Source organism: Chiloscyllium plagiosum, chromosome 6 (genome assembly GCF_004010195.1).
Source record: "Chiloscyllium plagiosum isolate BGI_BamShark_2017 chromosome 6, ASM401019v2, whole genome shotgun sequence".
NCBI classification, from domain to species: Eukaryota; Metazoa; Chordata; class Chondrichthyes; order Orectolobiformes; family Hemiscylliidae; genus Chiloscyllium; species Chiloscyllium plagiosum.
Genome location: NC_057715.1, coordinates 10,308,200 through 10,331,335, shown reverse-complemented (window position 1 = coordinate 10,331,335; position 23,136 = coordinate 10,308,200). Strand labels below are relative to the sequence as shown.

Below are 23,136 nucleotides of genomic sequence, written 5' to 3'. Positions count from 1 at the left end.
TAATGAGTTCTTTACTGAGCCTCGATCTTCTTTGTCATTCAATGTAAGCTAAGGGATTCCAGTGTATTGATTCAGGAATTCCAAAACCTAATTTAACTTCAGGTAGCTGATTGTGGATTTGCATTTAATTAATCTAGTACAGCCTGCCCTCAATACCAACCCAGTGAAAATGAGAAAGGTCAGGTTTGAGGGCAAGACTTCCGATTTTGGACAACTTCTCTAATGTCTGAAATGGTACAGTGGCTCTCTGTGGTCGTGGAAATTTAGTCTAACATTTAAGTGCTGGAACATTTAAGAATCATCTGAGTGTGTGTATCCACAACAATATCAGGAAATCCAGTATCAGCTACTAAAAGAATTCCATTCAATTGATACTCCTGGCAGTGGATTTTATATACTTCATCCATGTGTGTGTGTGTGTCACTGCAGGATACCACGAAAGTTACCACAAAGTACTCTCAATTCTGAAACCTTTACAACTGAAAATGCAAGAGCAGCAAGATGTCAGGAACACCTGACTTCCAAGCCTCAATTCATCCTTCTTAAACATGAAAAGCTGTTTCCTCAAATGATGCTTGTTCAAAATTCTTCAATTTCCTATTTAACATCAAATGATAAGGATTACAGAGCCTCAAAAAAAAAAGCGCACCACCACTTAAGGAAAATTAGGATGAACAATACATGCCATTTTGCTAGCCGGGAGTAAATTGAACATATTGTGATTTGCTATAAACAATAAAGTGCTCAAATTATAAATCTTTAACAATAAAAAAAGTGAAACTTTTAATTGTTCTGGGACTGCCTTTACTAGCTTTTAAAAATTAAGATCTTTATTTGACAGAAAAATTATTTTATTCTGTTGCCACTTCAAAAAATGTAAATGACTCATCTCCGTCACTGATGGCAAGTAAACAAAAAGAGAGCAAGATAACCTGATGCTTTAAACTTTTTAAAAACAGTAGTTTTTAAATCCAATTTTTATTGGCAGTAAAGACTCAAGTCAAACTTAGTTTAAAAAAAAGAGGGGAGAAGTACAAAAGCAGATGTTGAGATTTATTGTAACAGATCAACATTAATATTATTCATTAAAATGACTGATACATGTTTAATGACTAACTTCATAAATATTGCTCTCACAGAGTTGGAAGGTTATGACTTCAAATTTCACCCCAGCGTTTCAGCCTCTAATGAAAACCAACACTGCCATGCAGTATTAGATATGTATTGCACTACCCTAGGTATTGCCCTTCAGATGTCATATTAACTTGACTGCTCGCTCAAGTAGATACTGAAGAACACTTGAGACCAGTTGAAGGGCACAGAATTCTCCAGGTGTCCAGCTCAACAATGCTGAGTCACTCACCAACATTAACATAATTCAATTAATCAATCCATCTCATTACTGCTTTATTGGTGTTTGCTGTAAAGAGAACACCTGCTGATTTTATCTGTGTAACAACAGGTCATGCAATTCAGATGTTACACATGCTAGAATGATAAGATGATATACGGTCTCTATTACTATAATAGAAGTGCATGTGTGCTGAGAGGAAACAAGTCAGATCAGCACAGAAGGCTGCAGTTGTCCTGCAGCAGTGATAGAGAGACCAGGAAGGTGGTATCCCAACATCTGAGATCTGTAGCAAGAACAGGATCAGAAGTAATTGCGGGGCATAAACGGTGGAGGGAGATCAAATAAAAAAAAGGTCAACAATGATATAACACAGCACAGCAGAGCTGATATACAGTGCGTTCAGACCAGGAAAGCAGAATCGTTGAAAAGAATCATAGAATCGTACCATGTGGAAACAGACTATTTAGCTCATCAAGTCTGAGCCTCCGAAGAGCATCCCACCCAGACCCCATCCCTATCCTGTCCCTGTAATCCTGCATATCCCATGGCTAATCCACCTACAGTGCACATTGTGGAATGTGGGAGAAAACTGAACCACCCAGATGAAATCCAAGCAGAGAATGTGCAAACTCCACACAGACTGGAATCCAGTCCAGAGCCTTTTCGTAGGGCATGTTGAGGGGTTCTTGTGAACAGCTACACTGCTGATAATGAGAATGCCTGGATTTTCTGATGGTCAGGTCGATAATTATTTCTGTAGCATGCCTGGCAGTTGCACAATGGGACCATGACATCACAGACTCAAAGTAAAATGCCTGGGAAATTGAAGATTCCATCAGAAAATTCCTCTTTATTTGGAAGCATCCATCTGGAAGTTTCCATTGAAATTCAGAGAATTTGGGAGGTTCTACGGCGATTAATAGCTAACCAGGAAAAGTTAGATTATTAAAAAGCTAGAGTGATGAAGAACTTATACTCAAAACATCAACTCTCCTGCTGCCTGACTGGCTGTGCTTTTCCAGCGCCACACTTTTTGATCTCCAGCGTCTGCAGTCCTCACTTTCTCCTTATTAAGAAGTTAGTCTAGGAGGTGGATGGCTTCTAAATCAACCTCCCCCACAACTTATCATACACATGCCATCTATATCTTCCCAGATCTAATCAGAATGTGCTGACAAAAATACAAGTTATTTCTTAATGTTAAAAACAAAGAACAGAGTAGTCGGCTGTATGAGAATGTTCAGAAAACCTAGTTTAATGTCCCAGTGGTCGCTGGCCGTGGTGCTGAAATCAGGGACACTGACCCAGACTATATACAGTATTTCGGACGAGTGCATGAGAAAAGAGCAATTGTAAAGCAGTGTAAGTGGAAGGTTCCTGCCAAATCCAATCACAAACGAGCAGGACGTATCTGAAAAATTAGAGATTTTTTGACCCCCGAAATTATGGGTCTATTTGTACACTTGTATATGAAAACTAAACGTTTGGGCTCAATGCACAATGCCATAGGAGACCCAGGAAAAACATAACGGCTTTAATACACCGTCTCATATGGCCTAAACATCCACAGCTGCCCAGCAGATTCTTTCTTAACTCCAGGGTGAGCTGTACCACTAGCTTCAACTTTGAGCAAGATCTAAGCTAAGTTCCAGGTTGGCAATTAAATTCCCAATTGGCCCTTTGAAAGCAAACCCTTTCACCTTCCTTACATGACCATCAAGGCAAAGGTTTGGGGAATATCTAAGCTCAGGCCTCTGACATCCTAACTTCAGCCATATGCTGGAAAAAAGGTTTGACCTTTAATTCCCCACAAAGATTTTACCAGCAGTGTGATGGTTAGTAGCTTTCAAGAGATGGTCACAATGCAGGTACAGTCAGGTAACACGACTCAGGAGCCTTTAAACTAATATGGAGGGAGAGGGCTTAGGGGGTTCCAAGCAGTAGTGAGAATAGAGAGAAAGCTGAGGATGGTTTGGAAGTTAAAAAAAATGAAGTTAATTAGACAAAGTAGCAGGTAAGAGCACATCAGAAAATGAGGTAATGCTGAAGAATTAACCGGCATTTATTTCAATGCAGGAGTTCTGACAGGTAAGACAGATGAACTCAGGTCATGCTTTGTGAACATGGGAATATCATAACTACCACAGAAACATAACTGAGGGAAGGACAGGACTGGCAGCCCAATGTTCCAGGTTTATGTGCTTTAGGAAGGATAGAAAGAGAAGCAAGAGAAGAGGGGAGTGGTGTTTTTGATTAGAGAAAACGTTACTGCTGTACATAGACAGGCTATTTCTGAGGGATTTTTTAGTGAATCTATATGAGTGGAATTTAGAAATAAGAATTACCATGATGGAATCATACCATAGTCCTGCCCAATAGTCAGTAGAAACCAACGAGCAAATATGTAAGGAGATCTCTGATATCTGTAAGAGTAATAGAGTTGTAATAGTTAGGGATTTTAATGTGACTGGGACTGCCATAGTGTTAAAGGCATGGATGGTGAGAAAATGTTTTAAACGAAATGTTCTTTATCAATATGTAAATATATCTACTAGAGAAACAGTTCACATTACAGAAGTAGTAATGCTAGATGTCTTAGAAAATATAAAAGGTGGATAAATCTCTGGAATGAACTTCCAGAGGAAGTGATGGATGCAGGTACAGTTACAACATACAGTTAAAAACATATTTAGAGATGTACATGAATAAGAAAGGTTTGGAGGGATATGGGCCAATTGCAGGCAGATGTGGTGAGGTTAGTTTGGGATTATGTTTAGTATGGACTGGTTGGATTGAAGGGTCTGTTTCCATGCTGTATGACTCTACAACTCTATGACCAATCAGGTGTATCCCAGGATGTTGTGGTAAGTTACGGAAGAAATTGCAGGGCCCTTAGTGGAGATATTTGCATCATCTACAGCCACAGGTGAGGTGCCAGCAGACTGGAAGGTGGCTAATGTGCCTTTATTTATGAAAGTCTGAAAGAAGAATCCTGGGGACTATAGAACCCGCATAATTAGTGGTATAGTAGACAATGGTCTGAGGAATGGCAGAAAGAGTTTAAGTTAAATAAATGCAAAGTGTTGCATTTTGGTAAGACCAACAAGGGCAGGACTTACACAGTTAATGATAGGGCCCTGAGGTGTCCTGTTGAATAGAGAGACCTAGGGATTCAGATATATAGTTCCTTGAAAGTTGTGCCACAGGTGGATAGAGTGGTAAAGAACATGCTTTCCTTCATTGCTCAGACCTTTGAGTATAGGAGTTGTGAAGTCATGTTGCAGTTTTACAGGACATCGGTGAGACCACTTTTGGAGTATTATGCACCATTCTGGTTGCTCTGCCACGGGAAGGCTGTTTGTAAATTGGAGAGTGCAGAAAAGATTTATAATGATGTTGCCAGGAATGGAGGGTTGAGTTATGAGGAGAGGCTGAATAGGCTGAGACTTTTCTCACTGGGGTGTAGAAGGTTGGGGGTGACCTTATAGAGATTTATAAATCATGAGGGGCATAGATAAGGTGAACAGTAAAAGGTCTTTTCCCTTGGATAGGGGAGTTCAAAACTAGACAGCATAGGTTTAAGATGAGAGGAGAAAGATTTAAATGGAACCTGAGGGGCAACTGTTTCCACACAGAGGATTATTCATGTTTGGAGTGCACTGCCAGAGGAAATGGTGGATGTGGGTACAGTTACAACATTTAAAAGACATTTGGACAGGCACATGAATAGGAAAGGTTTAGAGGGTTATGGACTAAACACAGGCAAATGGGACCAGTTTAGTTTTGGAAAACTGATTGGCTCTGGCGAGTTGGACCAAAGGGTCTATTTCTGTGCTGTATGACAATGAATCTATAACTTTGAGATCCACTTGAGTATCAAGCCTGAGATCAAGGTCAGAATGCAGAAAATATCATATGTCTCTTCCTCTTCTTTGATGGGGAGGTGGGAAGAGGCTTCTCTACTCTAACCATCAAACTCTGACAGAACATTTTGGTCTTGTTGTCTAAACATAAAAGAGATCCCCTCCAACCCACTATAGACCTTTAGTTTTTGATTTTCTTCTTGACTCTGTAAAAAGTTAGCAGCAGGAGGTTGAGAGTTAATGGATGTCAGCTCTTGTGAAAAGGAACATTGCTATCTGCAGATAAACAAGTTCTTTATGCCTGAATGAGTCCTTAGTAAAAAAAGGAGCCATCTTTTGACCAAGGAGAATTAAACGCAAGGAGAATCTCATTATTGTGCCTTTTTCTGAGAACAGTGCATAAGGTATATTTACATTAGTAATTTTTCATTGAGAGTAAAAAGAGAAATCCACTATTCAAACCTGTTGTTTAGATATAAATGTTAGCTTCAAGGGGTACGGGAGCTGCAGATGTTGAAGTCAGATCTTATTATTCTTCCATTATGATATTAAATCAATAGCAGTATTCAAAATTACTTGAATGCTTTAAACAACGAAAGGGAACTGCAGATGTACTTATTGTAACTGGCTCCATCCTTTAAAAATTGGCAATTAGACTGCATAGGGCCTACTTACAGAGTTCCCTCCTTGAAACATCTTTCAAGTGTTAACAACTGCTTTAACCTTACCTCTCCCAATCTCTCCTTTGGCTTAGAATCCAAATTCTCCTGATATTTTTTATAAAGCACCTCACGAACAATAAATAGCAGAGCATGCATAAAAGATGGGGGAGTGGGAGGAGCTAATCTGCAGGGAGCATTTCTTAATAGTATCAAGCAAAGTATAAGTTTACTATTGCTGCCACACAATGTGAAGCATGGTAGCTTAGTAGTTAGCACTGTTGCCTCACAGCGCCAGGAATCTTGGTTTGATTTCAGCCCTGGATGACTGTCTGTGTGGGGTTGGCACATTCTCCCTGTGCTGGCATGGGTTTCTGCTAGGGTTCATTTCTTCTGGTGTTCTGCTTTCCTCCCACAGTCCAAAGATATGCAGGTTAGGGTGGATTGGCCATTCTAAATTGCCCACAGTGTCCAGGGATATTCTGGCTGGGTAGATTAGCCATGATAAAATGCAACATTATGGAAACAGGGTGATGAGCTGGGTTTAGGGTTGGATGCTCTTTGGAGTTACAGACCTTATGGGTCTAATGGCCTCTTTCCATACCTTTATGTCATATACTAAATGTATAGTGATTGGAGCAAGGTTGCCAGGTGGATCTCATGGAGTGTGATCCTGATTGGCCAAGGTTAACAGTCCCAATCAGGGAGTCCTGGCTAACAGATATAAACAGGAGTCTCAGAGATTCTCCTCACTCTGAACTGGCTGGCAGAGCCCAAGTATTGTGTACATGTAAATAAAAGAGTGACTAGTGACGGGATACTGGTCTCCATGGAGTTATTTCAGTATGGTTTGCCAATAATGATGTATATTCCATTTACACACATTGCTTTCCCAACATTATTTATATTTCAAGACATTCCTTTAACTTTACCAGAACACCTCGATTATCATATTGAAAAATAGGTTATGGTCACCATTGTCACTACATCATACTATACGATTTGCAGGTAAATGGTCCAAATATTCCTTACATTTTTACCTAAGGCCTATGGCATGAATTAAAAGAAGAGGTAAAATTGGATCAATGCAAACTGTTCAGTCTTGATTTCTCTCATCCTATTCAAAATTAAGTGAACCTATATATATCACAAACCCTCGAGCTTTCCACAGCTTTAAAGCAGTCTGGATGCAGTAACATGAGAGAACATTTTTGTGCTAACACATTGCACATTCTGGGCAGAATTTAAGTGGTCCTCCAGAAGCAGACTGGAAGTCCATATCATTAGATGAAAGTACTCAGGGTCAAGAACCCATCAACGTTCTGACTTCCCCTTCCCAGTTATGTCTAAGGCTAAAAAGCTTCTGCCATTGACATAATTCACGATTGGGGCTCACTAACATTGGAGCTTACAGATCTCGATGTAATGGCATGGACACCAATTCTCCAATTACTGAATAGAATGACCAGAATGAACATTAAATTCTCCCTCTGCTGTATGTCAGAAATTTGGGCACTGGCCACATTTATCATCCAATCTAAATGGACAGAAAATTATGAACCTGACCGATTCAAATATCAATTCCCAGCATGTGAAGATCTAAAGGGACAGATGCAGCCATTGTCATGAGCAGAAGGGAAAGATATGAGTTGCTGGCAAAAGAAAATGAATAACCTCAAAATAGTATCACTCCTGACTGCAGCATTACTTCGCATTGATTCAAAATATCTTGCAGCATTTCAGGAAGTGATTTGTCCTATTCTCCCTGTGCCGACTTCTTGCTGAAAGTGGTATTGAAATGGACTCATACTAATCTTCTCTCCTCACTGAACTGAGGATGTTTTCTTTTTGAAATAGATCAAAATCCTCCTTTGAAAAGTGCAACTGAATCGGCTTTGGCCACCTTTCAAGAAAAGCAAATGAATTCACAGAGTTCAAATGTATTTTTCATTTTGCCATTTATCTGAAATTGGTTTTCCCCCTGACTGACATTTCTTATCTACTCTATCAAAACCTTTCACAAAGTATTGATTTTTTTTATTCTGACATAGGATATAGGCAAGAACCAACATTTTGTCACTGATCACTCATTGCTCTTGAATTGAGTGGCTTGCTAGGCTATTTCAGAAGGAAGTTAAGAGTCAGTCACGTTGCTGAGAGTCAGGAGTTACAGACCTGATAAGGAGAGCAGAATTCCCCCCCCCTGCCCCCCCAGGGATATTTTTGAACCAGATGGGTTGCAGATATTACAAAAGACTTTGTCACACATGGATTCAAATATGATAAAGAACTGGCCAAAAAATATATGAACACACTTGGTTCAGGACCCAAAAGGGCTAAATCACTCAGATCTTAAGGAGGCAGAGGGAGGACATCAAAGAGGAAGCTGACCCACTCACTGCCAGTTATAAGCTATTTTCAACCTATAGTCTTTAACAGATTTTCAAACAGCTCTACTTGAGACAACTTTATCAAATCACTTTTATAGGAATCAACAAATTGGTGATCCTGAAGAATTTAGTGTGCCTCTAAACTTGAGCTAAATAATTTCTGTTTACTGTAATAGTTGATTGACAAGGAGAATCCATCATATACTTCACTGAAATTTAGATAATGGCAAAGATTTCCAAGAGGTGAGGTTTAAAAACCATTGAGAACAAATATTAAAATATATTCAGCCAGTTCTAATGATTGAAATTACTGGCAATTGCAAGTGTCACTGGCGCAATATTTATCCTTCTCATCTTCTCATTGTAATGAGAAAGTCTGGTGGAATCGATGGTGTAAACAGATGGTGGAGGATGGCAGCAACCCAGACCGCAGGCTGTTTAAGTGAGACAGCTGGTTGGATCATCACTGGCAATTGTAACTGGGAACTAAAAAGCCATAGGGATTTTCTTTTACACTTCCATTCCATGATTTGATAAAGGATGTGATATGCTGCCAATTATAATATCAACAATTTCTAAACCACATTTTAAAGTTTTAAAGCCTTAAGAGATAAATTAGTCATGGTCTGCTTTAGAGCATAATTGATGCCATTATTTGTGGTATGCATGTGTAACTGGAGGCCCACAGCTCAAGAGAAATTGGACCTCAGATCATAAACAACATGATCATGGTTGATGAATCGCCAATTGCTGCAGTTCTGTTTTCCATTTGTATGCATGGTATGAATTTCATTAACTGTCAGAACTTTATTTTTAAAAGAACGTCTTGTGGGATTTGGGCATCGCTGGCTGGCCAGTATTTGCTACCCATCCCTAGATGTCCTTGAGAAGGTGATGGTAAGCTGCCTTCTTGAACTACTTTTCCAATGGCAATCACAAGTCAGACAGTGCCCAGCCTCACCAAGAGTTCAATTTCCAGAAATTTATCCAGCCTTCAGTTTGTGACTGAGCTGGTGGTACTCTCCCCTCAGATTCAGAATTAGTGACACTTGCAATTGCCAGTAATTTCAATCATTAGAACTGGCTGAGGACCTGAGCACAGCAATTTAGGTCAGTGCTATTCCTTCACGGTCACTGGGTCAGAATCCTGCAACTCCCTCCACTGTGCACATGTACCTATGCCAAAAGTGGTTTTGGAAGGCAACTCATGTGCACTTTAGCAAGGGTAGTTAGTGATAGGCAGCAAATGCTGGTCAAGCCAATAATGCCCGTAGCCCATGAATCAAATTAAGAAAAACAAGGGGTGATACTCTATTAGAGGTGTCACATTTTGTATAGGACATTGGAAAAGAACCACATCAAGTGGACATAAAAGATTCCATATCACTATTTATATTCCTGTTTAAAGGCAAAACAGGGGAGCTATTCTGGCATTCTTACCAATGTTTATCCCTCACAGACTCTGAACCAATCTGCACCACAAGTAAAATGAGCTACCTCTGAGTGGGGGAACTAATCCAAGGATGAAGCCCTCCAATGGATCCTGGGATGCACAGGGACCATTTGCAGGCATTGTTTGGCTGGTTGGGGGTGGGGTTGTTGCATAGGGGTGTTGGGGGGGGGGGGGGGGGGTTCCATGTAAGTATAGGTTTTACATTCCATAAAAAGGATAAAGACAAAATCTTTTGGGTGCGGGCTGGGGGCATGTTCCTGATGCCCAGTAGGCACCACATTGTCATCCCCTATCCTGTACTTGGAAATGAAGAAGGGCTGCAAGTGTATGGCAATGTCGTCACTGCTCTATGGGCAGATTCAGATTTAAGACCCAATGTAATGTTTTTAAAATAAGTGAAAATATTGACATTTTTTACGGTCAGCATTCTAGTGGTGCCATTCTTGCGATATTTTCCCATCTTTCTCACCATTGCTCATACCACACCAGGAAGCATCACTTACCACTGTCTGAATAAATCCATTTCTTGGGGACCTCATGGTCAGGCCATGTGGCATTAGTTGATGAAACATGGAGAGTCATCCCTTTGCTAATATCAGCAGATGTTTTGGCTGTTGGAGTTTAAAGAACTTTGTTGTATATTTTGATTACACTGTACATGCATCACAGAATGATGATGCAGAAGGAGACCCTTTGGCCCCTAATAGCTACACCAGCTTTGCTCCTTTTAACTTAGTGACAATCTTTTGATTTTTTTTTAATATATCCCCCCACATTTTTTTCAATTTAAAGGATCATCTAATGCCCTCTTGAATGTTTCAAATCGATCCTGTCTCCACTATATTTCATGGCAGTGCATTCCAGATTCTAACAACTCAATGTGAGGAGGTTTTTCCCATCACACTTTGTACTTATTTTTGCAAAACACTTTAAATTTGTGCCCTCTGGTTCTTGATACTTTTATATCGGAATTGGTTTCCCACCATATAAAGGGGCCAGACTCCTCATGATCTTGAAAACAGTGGTCACATTTCTTCTCAGCCTTGTTTTTTCCAAGAAAGACAGTCCCAAACTCTCCAGTCTTTTCTTATAATTGACGGAGTTTTATCTGTACAGCCATTCTTATAAAAGTCTTCTGCATTATCTCCAATGAATTCACATAGTCCTTATAATGTGGTATCCAGAACTGTACACAATATTTTACCTGAGGTTTAACTTCTTATAGAAGTTCATCGCAACTTCTTTGCTCTTGTATTCTATGTTCCTACTGATGGAGCCTAAAACACTGTATGATTTATTAACAGCTCTCCTTACATGTCCTGTCACCTTCAATGGCTTACACACAAACACCTGAATGGTGTCAAGCTTCTGGAGTAATGTTGCATCTGGGTCCATCACACTCATGACTTGTTCCTTGTCAATGATGGACAAGCTTTGGGGGAGCCAGAAGGAGAGTTATTCACAGCAGTATTCCTCACCTCTGACTTGCACTTGGAACCACTGAGTTTATGTGGCAAGTCCAGTTGTGTCTCTGGCCATGCGTTTGATTTGATTTGATTGATTGTCATGCGTAACTAAATACAGTGTAAAGCTTTGTTTGCAAGCAGTACAGGCAGATCATATTCAGCAGGGACATAAAAATCATATAATGTTTAGATAGAGTGAAGCATACAGGTTACACTGTACAGGAGGTGCATGAAGCAAGATGAACAGTAACAAGATCAATATTAATTGAAGTTAGAGAGTCCATTCAGTCAGACAACAGCAGGGAAGAAGCTGTTCTTAAACCTGTTAGTGCGTGTGTCCAAACATCAGTATCTTCTGCCTGACAAAAGAGATTGCAAGAGAGCATTACTGGGGTGGGAAGAGTCTTTCATGATGTTGGCAATCTTTCCAATGGCAACAAGAAGTGTAAATGGAGTCCATAGATGGAAGGTTGGTTTCCATGATGGTCTGGGCTGTACACACAACTTTCTGTAGTTTCTTACAGTACTGGGCAGAGCAGTTGCCGTACCAGGCCATTATGCGTCCAAGTAGTATGCTCTCTGTGATGCATCTGTAGACATCAGTGAGGGTCCTTATGGACATGCCAAATTTCCTGAGAAAGAAGAATGTTGTTCTGCTTTCTTAACCATCGCATCTACGTGGTAAGTCTGGGACAGGTTGTCAGTTATCGTCACTCCTCAGAACTTGATGCTCTCCACCCTCTCAATCTCCACTCTATTGGTGTAGATAGGGACATGCTCTACTAGGATGTTGATAGTGGGGGATTCAAGTCTTGTCCTTTGAACAAAACACTTCACAAATGTTCCCAGTTTTCTCAGAAAGGAAGAACAATGAGTAGTTGTAATTATCTTAACTACTAAAAGGGAGGATGTTCCTAAAGTCAGCTCTGATCCCTTGGAGAGACTTTTTAAAATGGAGTTGTGGGGTGACTCCAAGAGCCTTATGAACAGTTGGGTGGGGCCTGAATATGGAAATTCTTCCCCTATTTTCAATGGATCTTATTGTCACCTTGGTGGGGTATTTGATACTCTTATTCTCCCTCAATATTGTTTTAACTTTTATTTGCTGGTGCTTAAAAATCTGTCCAATTTTCTAACTGACCAATAACCTTTGCAGAATTGGTCATTATTTATTTTAATTTGATACTATCCCTCACTTCCTTATTTAGCTATGGGTATCACATCTTTCTCATGAGGATAAATCTTTCCTGAAAGTCATTAAAGATCTCCTTAAAAGTCAACCATTACATCACTACTGTCCCAAATTTTAATCCAGTTTTCCAGGTCACCTGAGTCAATTTTGTCTTCATGCATCTACAATTACATTTATTTAGGATTAGCACATTAATTTTTGATTAACATTTTTCACCTTCAAAGTGAAAGTGCAAATCTATTATGCCATTCTCTGTCACCTAGAGGTTATTACAAAGAGTCACTTTGCTCACTGACTGCATGCTGGAGCCAATGCCCCAGATTGTGTCAAATACACTGAGTGGATCCTTCCATTGACAGCAAGGGCCTCAAGTGCCAGCTGGAGAGCCATATCCTTGCTCCAAGTAAAACCCATGGTGCTTCTGCTAATCAAGTAATTTCTGGGATACCAACAACCGGAATAAAGAGCCTGACTCCAGAGGTACTGCTCCAGAAGACCTACAGGTCAATCAGAGGCAGGTAGGAAGCCCAGGATGAAGTTGGAAGAGCACGCCCGAAGTCATCAGATCAAAACGCCAGGCAAGGGACTTTGTGATTTCTCTGGGGGATGGAAATGCGGAAGTTTGCAAGGGACGGAGACCAAGTGAAGAGGTGGTGAAGGAGGGATTTGGAAACAATAAAGTGGCTCTCAAAAGGCAAGACTGGCCCTAGTCCATGCCCTTGATCAACCATTGATTGACTTTAATGGAGGCCCCAACCAATACCTTTTACTTGTGGGAAGGCATGTTTACAGGCCAACTAATAGCTGGACCGATGCTGGCAGACTAAAACCCTTAAATGACAACTTAAGGACATCAGATGGTGGCAGGGCAAGACAGTCAACTGTGGACCTTCCCATGCCAAACTTAATTCCAGTGGTACCAGGACAGCGGGGATCAGGTACATCATCACTCTACCCACCTAAATGCACGTCCCACCTCCTGTCCCAACCTCTCCAGGATCAGAAGGTTCTGTCTCCAATGAACTCATTTCACAGGCTACCTTTTCCAATCTGATTTCTTAGATCACATTTATCCATCATTAATCCAGCAACTTTGTTAAAGGTTTTATTAATTTCTTCCAGCATCATCGATATTATAGTTAATGGTTGGTAAGGAGGTTACATAATACGTAATGGCCTGTTATGGATTTGAGGCATGGTTGATATAAAGGGTTTAAGAAGCCATGGAATGGGGGTGGTGGATAGAGGCGATAAGTTGGCATGTATGAGCATTGAGTGGAAGTAGAGGTGAGGGCTAGAATGCCTAAAAAGGGCGAGGACAAAGTGACTGAGAACTGAGATTAGCTTTGTTACCAGCCTAAATCTTGGCACACTGCATTTCCAATAGCCACCGCTGATCTGCACTGGGGACAAAAGGGCACAACTTAAACCTCCTCCCATACTTCAAAACGAAGGTTCCACCATACAATGCACTTTTTCCCCTCCCAGGACATGTGTGGCAAGCTGGGAGTTTTATGACAGAGTCTGTACTTCCAATTGGTATCTGCTGAACAAGTCATGTTCAGAAACAACAGAACATTAAATAAATAAGTAACCATTCTAATGTGAAGTTTAAACAAGGTTATCAAAAAATTGAGGTTTAGTACATCAGCAAAGAAGTTCAGGAATAACATTAAACTTGTTAAGCGTTGTCAATTTGAAACATTTACCAATTATATTGCCAATCCACTTCTCAATTGGTTAAACTGATAAACACCAATCTTTCCAACAAAAGAAAAAGGTACTATAAATTTGGAACAATTAAACTGTTCCAGAAATGTAATTATTAGGTAACTAGGGATCATTAGGTGGAGGCAAATTTAATTATATGTGAACAGTCAAAATCACTAATAAAATAACAATTATCCAGAATAACAGTTCTGCAGTGGATAAATGCATAATCCATCAGCTCTGAACATAACTGTTTTTTTTAAATCATTGACTTCATCTGCCAATATCTCTGCCAGCAGATATATGAATGTAGGGATGTATGAAATAAGAGCAGGAGTGGACCATTCCGTCTTTTGAATCTGTACAGCTATTCCATAATGTCAGGGCTGATCTGATTATGGCCTCAACTCCACCTTCCTGCCTATTCCCGATAACCTCTGCAGCGATTGGAACCAGGTGGATCTGCAGTCTTCACTTTCTCCTACCAGGTTGATCTCATTGACTACAGATCAGTGGCCCAAGTTAACAACCCCAATCAATCAGGAACCCCAGCTGACCCACATAAATTGGGGATTGTGCACTACAGGGGAATGGAGTACCCTGGATGCAAGTGACAGACTCTGGTCCAGTCCACACCACCCATGTCAGAGTCGAAATCAGAGGAACTGGACCTGGAACAAAAACATTGCAGGAAAAGCTACAAGAGAAAGACCAGGCCTACATCCCTGGACTTGGGGGGGGGCAGTCGGTAGTGGGAGGGAATGTAATGATTCAAAACAAATGGATCTTGTTGACTACGAGATGCTTGATTTGGGTTGTTAACCTGGGTCAATCGAGAAGCCCTGGCTGACCAATATATATCAGGGGACTCAATGTCCTCAGTTCAAGGACTGACTCTGATCTGGCTGGTTACAGCCAGTGTACTGTGCACAAGTAAATAAAAGGGTGACTTGAAGACGAGATACCAGCCTCTGTGCAATTACTTAACTTGAAAACCTTATGTCAATCAAGAATTATTGATAGCCAATTTATGAATCTATCAATGCAGTTTAGCGTATTGTCTATCCTGGTGCTATCGGCGCATTTGTTTATGGATTTTTCAGTCCCGTGATCAAAGTCATTTGCAAACACAGCAAATAGTTGAGAGCACAATATAGGCCCTCATAGGATATGACTTGTCATATCCTCCTGTTTGACGTTCCTACTCTCTTCCTCACAGACATTTTCATAACCAAATCAATAATTTTCCTTCAATTCTATAAACTTCTTCACTACTAGTCTCTGATGAGCGACTGTATACAATGCCTTCTGGAAGTCCATATAAGTAACATCCATGGATATTCATTTATCCAGTATTTTAGTTGCTAATTCAAAACAAAAATTAAATAGTTTGTCAAGCATAAACTATACTTATCAAATTTATGACAGTTCTCCCTTATCAGCTGAAAGTTTCAGAAGTGCAATCGTCCTATCCTAATTAGAGCTTTTAGTGATTTCCTGACAACAGATGTTAGTCTAATTCCCTGGTTTCCCGCTTTCACTGTTCTTAAACAGTGAATGGTTTACACTGAAGATTTTTTCAGAAAAACAAACTCGTGAGGTTAAATTTAAAATTAAATCACAGAGGTATATGTGCATTCAGTAAATTGAAGTGAAAGTAACTTTGCAACTTTTTGATCTGTCAGGTTCTATTGTGATTGGAAATACATCCTCCGAATAATATAGTCAAATGATCAGCTGTGCTAAATATCTGAAGGACATCATAAGCTAACACAAGAAATTCCTGTGAAGAACTGTTGACAGGGTTAAAATTCATGAGCGTGTGACAGTCATAATGGTGCAAAAGAAAGCATTTATATAAAGGGCACTATAAAAATACAGCATATTTTAATATTCTGTTAATGAATTTGTCAATGGTTCCAGAAAATTATTTTAAACACAAGAAATTCCTGTGAAGAACTGTTGACAGGGTTAAAATGCATGAGCGTGTGACAGTCATAATGGTGCAAAAGAAAGTATTTATAAAAGGGCACTATAAAAATACAGCATATTTTAATATTCTGTTAATGGATTTGTCAATGGTTCCAGAAAATTATTTTAATGGGATACCTAACATCACTTTAAAGATGGCCTGACTAATGTAAAAATGCGTAAGGCAATTAAAGTTGCTAATCATGCTTATGTGCATAACTAATAAATTAAAAAATCTTTTTCTGTCCTTAACTCGTCATTAACATTTTGCTCTTTCAGAGTTATTGAGTCATACAGCGTGGAATCTGACCCTTCAGGCTAACCAGTCCATGCTGACCATAATCCCAAAGTAAATTAGTCCCATCTGCCTGCACTTGATCCATATCCCTCCAAACATTTCTTATTCATGTACTTAGCCAAATGTCATTTAAATGTTGTAACTGTACTCGCATCCACCACTTCCTCTGGCAGTTCATTACACACATGAACCACCGCGTAAAAAATGTTTCTGCTCATATTTTTTAAAATCTTTCTCCTTTCAAATTATAAATATGCCCCCTTGTTTTGAAATATGCCACCCTAGGGAAAAGATACCTATCATTTGCCTTATCTATACCCCTCATGATTTTATAAACCTGTATAAGGTCACGTCTCAACTTCCCATGCTCCAATGAAAATAGTTCCAGATTATCCAGCCTCTCCTTATAACTCAAGCCTTCCAGTCCTAGCAATAGCCTTGTAAATCTATTCTGAACCCTCTCCAGCTAAATAGAATCCTTACTGTGACAGGGCGACCAGAACTGCACACAGTACTCCAGAAGTGGCCTCGTCAACGTTCTGTAAGACCTCAACATGACCTCTAGCTTTCTATTATTTTTTCTAAATTGATTTATTCAACATGAATGGCAAGCAGCCGACCAGAGCATCCAATTTACTTCCTCCTCAAGCTTTATCCAAGCCTCATAACTTGGACTCCATCCTGGCTGTTTACTTACGGAGGAGAAATTCAGGAAAAGGATGGTAATAGTGTCAGCTTTGGTGTTTTTGTTAGCACACTCACATTCAGATCAGGAATTTATAGGATGAAGATCTACGGAAAGGAGCTGAGCAAATAATCCAGGCCAATAATTCAGTAAAGTACTGAGGAAGTGCTGTGCATTAGAGGAGGTAAAGGAAACATGGCACAATTCAAAACAGAGCAATAGTGTTCTTTATAGCTTCTGGTCAAATACTCAAACCCAAAAAAAAAATGATTGGAGACACTGGATAAAAGTATTCTGGCATGCAATACTGGCTTGATAAAAATAGTGAGGCACATCAGAAAGGACTCCCAGTACAGTCAGTTTGTCTATAATGTGATGGTTGTGTTCTTATGTAACCCTGCATTATAGAAATAAATTGCACTTTAGAAACCGCACTTAAAATGTTGCTGCTGTAATTGTGTTACAGCCAACACAGGTTTTAAAAGATCATGGAATCAGTGTCCCCAATTTGTCAATCACAATACAGCAAGTTTGCATTGACGAAACGCACGTAATAGCAGAACGACCCGCATGTTGTCCACAAGCTGCCTGAGGAAGGAGTAGGGGCCCCGAAGCTTGCAGTTTCAAATAAACCTGTTGGACTATAACCCAGTGTCGTGTGATTTTTGAATTTGTTCTCCACAAGGGGGAAACTTTCCCAGGGCGGGCTGTGAATCAGTTTGAATCAATTGTATTTGTACAGATCCGAATCAGATGTGAATGTGCAGCCTTTCCAACATTTTAACACCCATGGAGCGACCCACTGTCTTGTGTGAGGGCCGCTAGATCAATGGCAACTGCCGCTCTCCAGTAGGCTGGACAGCCACCAGAGTTGGAGATCCAAACCTTCAGAGGAGTTTTCCATCCCTTCAAAGGGGCAACCAGCACTGACCGTCATGATATTTCTCTTGAATCCAAATCTCTAACAGGGCTTCCATATTGAATTGTCCCATGATTTCCAACCCAACTCAGCAGCTCCCACCTACCTTAGTGGAGCTGCCATTGCTGCAGAGCTGCTGGCCTTCTGATTGAGCTGACATCCTCAGAAGCCCATTGTTATGGACCAGGCCAGACCCCCTCAAAACATTTCAAAACAGTAGCCCAGACCCTACCTTTGCTCGTTGTTTTAAGCAGGTGTATGGTGGATATTCCAACAGTGATGCAGCTGGTCAAATCACTTAGTTTTAAACAGAACAGAATTTATTTGCAAGATTACTGAATGAACCACAAACAAAAGAGAATGGGACACTGAATAACTTGACCTATCTGAGAATCCAACAGATTATCCCAACTTAATGACGCTTTTCCAAATGCTTGCAACAATCCCCATAAACATCCCTTGGTACAAAAAAAGTAAAATCAAACACAGGGTCTTACAGGAGAGATGTCAGAGAGACGGCAGCATGGAACACTCTCTTACATGCAGCTGATTCTTGGACTAGTAACCTCAAACACTACCTGACTGCTTTCAGTGACTATCAAAACCAAACCAATCCAGCGAAAAACTAAGCTGGGAGAACTGGCCACTCCCCTCTTGTTGTCCAAGAGTGTCTCCTTTTAAAACAGTGAAAGTCTTTTGCCAAGGGCAGTATCTGTTAGCTACTATCAAATTGGCCCTAAAACCCATCCAAGCCCAGACTTTTCAGAGTCTGTTTTTACGAACTCCTGAGAAAAAAACAAGGACAACCTAAGCTTGTCAAAGGAGCTGCATCTTTACACCACCATCTGCCTATAAGAATGACAAGCACAGTGGCAGCCATGTTAGAGGGCTATTCTCTGGAAGACTGCATCCCAGTCTCATTGCCCAGGATTGTGGATTGGAACCACATTTGGTCCTGACCCAATGCCCCCAGAAGAATTCATCTTATTATTTATTCCTGTTTGTGTGCAGTAGTTGTGTGTAATTATGCAAATATATGTTAAAAAAAAAGGAGGAGGCCACTCAGACCTCCAACACAGCTTTGCCATTCAATAAGATCTGATTTTAACCCTCAATTCCTGCATATCCTCAATAATCTTTCATTCCCTTGGTCATCAAGAATCTAGTGATCTCTTTCTTAAGAACAGAGTCATAGAGTCATAGATGCGCAGCACGGAAACAGACCCTTCAGTCCAACTCATCCACGCTGACCAATTATCCTAACCTAATCTAGTCCCATTTCCCAGCACTTGGCCCATATCCCTCTAAACCCTTCCTATTCAAATAACCATCCAGATGCCTTTTAAATGTTGTAATTGTACCAGCCTCCACCACTTCCTCTGGCAGCTCATTCCCTACATGCACCACCCTCTGGGTGAAAACGTTACCCCTCTCATTGTAAACCTATACTCTCCAGTTCTGCACTCCCCCACCCCATGGTAAAAAACCTTGTCTATTTACCCTATCCATGCCCCACATGATTTGATAGATCTCTATAACATTACCCCCTCAGCCTCAGATGCTCCAGGGAATACAGCCCCAGCCTATTCAGCCTCTCCGTATAGCTCAAATCCACCAACCCTGCCAACATCCTTGTAAATCTTTTCTGAACCCTTTCAAGTTTCACAACATCTTTCCAATAGGAAGGAGACCAGAATTGCACATAATATTCAGAAAGTGGCCTAACCAATGTCCTGTACAGCCACAACATGACCTCCCAACTCCTGTACTCAACGCTCAATCCAATAAAGGAAAGCATAAGAAATGCCTTCTTCACTATCCTATCTATCTGCGACTCCACTTTCAAGGAATTATGAACTTGCACTCCAAGGTCTCTTTGTTCAGCAACACTCCCCAGGACCTTACCATTCAATGTAGAAGTCCTGCCCTGATTTGCCTTTTCAAAATGCAGCACTTTACATATCTAAATTCAACTCCATCTGCCACTCCTCAGCCCATTGGCCCATCTGTTCAAGATCCCATTTATTCTGGGGTAACCTTCTTTGCTGTCCACTACACATCCAATTTTGGTGTCATCTGCAAACTTATTAAGTAAATCTATTTAAAGTTTCTTCATTGACTACCTTTTCAGGAAGGAGAAAGTGAGGACTGCAGATGCTGGAGATCAGAGCCTCATCGCCAGACCATGGCAACACGACGCCTGGAAGAAGAGCGCCTCATCTTCCACCTAGAAACCCTCCAACCACAAGGGATAAAAGATTCTCCTGCTCCTTTGATGCTGCCTGACCTGCTGCACTTTTCCAGCAACACATTTTTAAGCTACCTTTTCAGGAAGGAAATTCCAAAAACTCCCAACCAACGGGGAAACGTTTCCTTATTGCTGTTTTAAAAGACTCTGCTTATTTTTAAACAATAATACCAGTTCTAGATTTCCCCTAACAAGAGGAAACATCCTTTCAACATCCACTGTCTAATTCAACATCAACATCCAGTATCCTGAAGGGGTTTAAATATGTTTTAATTAAGTCACCTCCCAACTTTAAATTCCAGACGGTACATGCCGAGCCTATCTAACCTTTCCTCATAACACCCGAATGGAGCAGTTGCCTTATGTATGTGCAGAGAGTTTCAACATTATTACAATCATTACATTTCCAAAGTATTTCACTGGCTTGAACTTACTTTGAGTTGTCCTGAAGTAGAAAAATGTGCTGTATTAATGTAAATTCTTCTTTTGTTTTAACTTTGTAAATATTTTGGGATATTTTAAAAGGATATAATAAGAATGTGCAAATGAAATAAAACAGTTCCCATTCTGCACTGTTCCTCCCTAGCTTGCTGTCTGACATGGACAAATCTTTTTGATCAAAGCACTCCAATTTTCTCCATGATATACAGTTGGTCCCTCTTTAAATCAATATCATTCAGTTCATCTTATTTTCGCTTACAAGAAAAAGTGAGTGAATTCTCAAAACAGTGTTATGGTGAGTTTTCTTTTTCTTATCATAATGGAGTTCAACATAAACATACATAATGTAATCCTGACGGCTCTCTGTGTTCAGGCTGATTTCTTACATTACAGATAAAGAAAGACTTGCATTTATAGGGCACAAGTTGAAAGGAGGCAACATAATTATTAGACATTTCAGCAACTGTGTCACCAAGGACACAGCATCATGGGAGCTAGGAATGTATCCGAGACAAGTTCATTGGAACCAAGAAAGAAATAAATTTAACTTTTGTGTACTTCAAAGAAGTTAGAAGGAATATATTGTCTGAATAGTTGTACTTCAGCAGTCCTGTTGAAGTTATAAAAGGGCAAAAATAAAATTGAGAGAAAAAGAAAGAGACACAGACCAAAAGTGTGAATGAGAGAAAGCAGCAAAGTCCCTTGGAAGATACTTGTTTTGCCAATTGCCTTTAATGCTTTTTAACTGTCAATTTGACACTTAAATGTCTTTGCAATTTCAGGAGTTTGAGCTTTACATTCTTGAAAGACCCCTCGAGTCAAACTATTGCAGCTGATTCAGAGAGGAGTACGGGTTTATAAACAAGGTATGGCTGACAGTGAATGGTATTAGTTTTGTAGACGTAAGAGGACCACGCCTGTTCTACTGCCTGTCAGAAATGTTCCAATTAAATGTGGAGAGGCCTCCAGGGGTCCATTCAAGGGGAAGGGATTCGATTGGTTTGGCAGCTCACCACCTGTACAAATATTGGATGACCCCAATTTCATTAGTAAGCAGCAACTTACATGAAAATCACATCTGGGATCATTGTGCATTTAAGGTGGGATCATGGCACATTCAAAGTGGGATCAAGGCACACCCTCTGTACTCAAAACTGACTCCACCTGCCCATCACGCATTTTTCAGTTGAAAATTGAGTAGAGCAATTAAAGATCATCACTACCATGTCCTCCCCAAAACTTAAAAAAACAACTTATTTTAGTAAGAATCACAGAAATACTTGATGGTCAGTGACTACCTTCAACTGTACTCATAGTGGTGCAATTTTGTATAAAATGTTCTGCAAAGTGTTTGAGGTGACAAATCTGAGCTATATATCAACATGGAATTAGAAGCTGGAGTAGGTCATTCCGCTTGCTCTGCCATTTGATAAGATCATGGCTGACTGATTCTGGCCTCAATTCCACTTTTCCCCCTTACCCCAACACCCTTATTCCTGACCGAAAGGAAGAATCTTTCCACCTCTCCCATTAAAATATTCAAACGACCCTACCACCATACTGTTTGTGATGAAGTGTGACACAGCCACATAAGCCTCAGAGAGAAAAAAAAACTTTCCTCACCTCCGTCTTAAATGCAAGATTCCCTATTTCTGAAATGTGTCCTAACTTCTATTTTCTCCCAGAAGGGGAAACCTTACCATTTCAGCATTCATTGTATCAAATATCTTCAGTATTGGTAAGTTCACCTCTCATTTTGAGAAACTCTGAAGGATACCAACCCAAACTTCCCTCATAAGACAGATCACCCCGCATCCCCCACTCATCCCAGGAATCAGTCAAATGACCTTTTTTTTTGGAATTGTGTCCAAAACAATCAATGTCCTTTTTAAATGAGAAGATCGATATTTCTTTCCATGTTCATCTTTAAATGAACACCTAAATGCTACATCAGGAATGGATCTTGTTCATTTTATATTCTGTGGAATTATATAACCACAGCATGGGTTGTATTAAAATGTTTCTGCCACTATTTTACCTTCCTTATCATCATGCCGTATAATAGCTTCCTGGATGATGTCAGAAGTGATGAAGTGGACTTTGTTTTTCTTCCCATGTTTGTGTTTGTGTTTGAATCCCTCCTGTTTCTGAAGAAGTTTCTCACGCTCATAGTAGGCTTTTATTTGGTCACAACGCATCCGCTTCACAAGACGTTGTCGCTGTCCTAAAGGCAGTGACTCCAGTAAGCACTGGTCGATTTCCATGTCGTGTGTTCGGAAAACATTACAGAGCTGGTAGCAACCTGAAGAAAGCAAAGTGTTGTCACAATTGTAAAATCACCACAGCTAAAAGTATTCTTAGTTTGGTATTAAAGGATTAAATACATTAAAATACTAGCAAATTGTGAATATTTTAATTAAATTCAACTAATATATACAGTAAGATGCATTTTACAGAAATAGCGTGATATTCTATGAAATACACTAT

General features: G+C 40.1%; 1 protein-coding gene across 1 annotated transcript in view; it reads right to left on the bottom strand.

The window, feature by feature from the left end:
- myo16 (myosin XVI) overlaps positions 1 to 23,136 on the bottom strand; it is a 375,473-nt gene that overhangs the window by 323,057 nt on the left and 29,280 nt on the right. Inside the window, exon 2 of the mRNA XM_043691191.1 lies at positions 22,688 to 22,951. Coding sequence (XP_043547126.1) covers positions 22,688 to 22,951 — 264 coding nt within the window. The remainder of the gene's footprint in view (positions 1 to 22,687; positions 22,952 to 23,136) is intronic.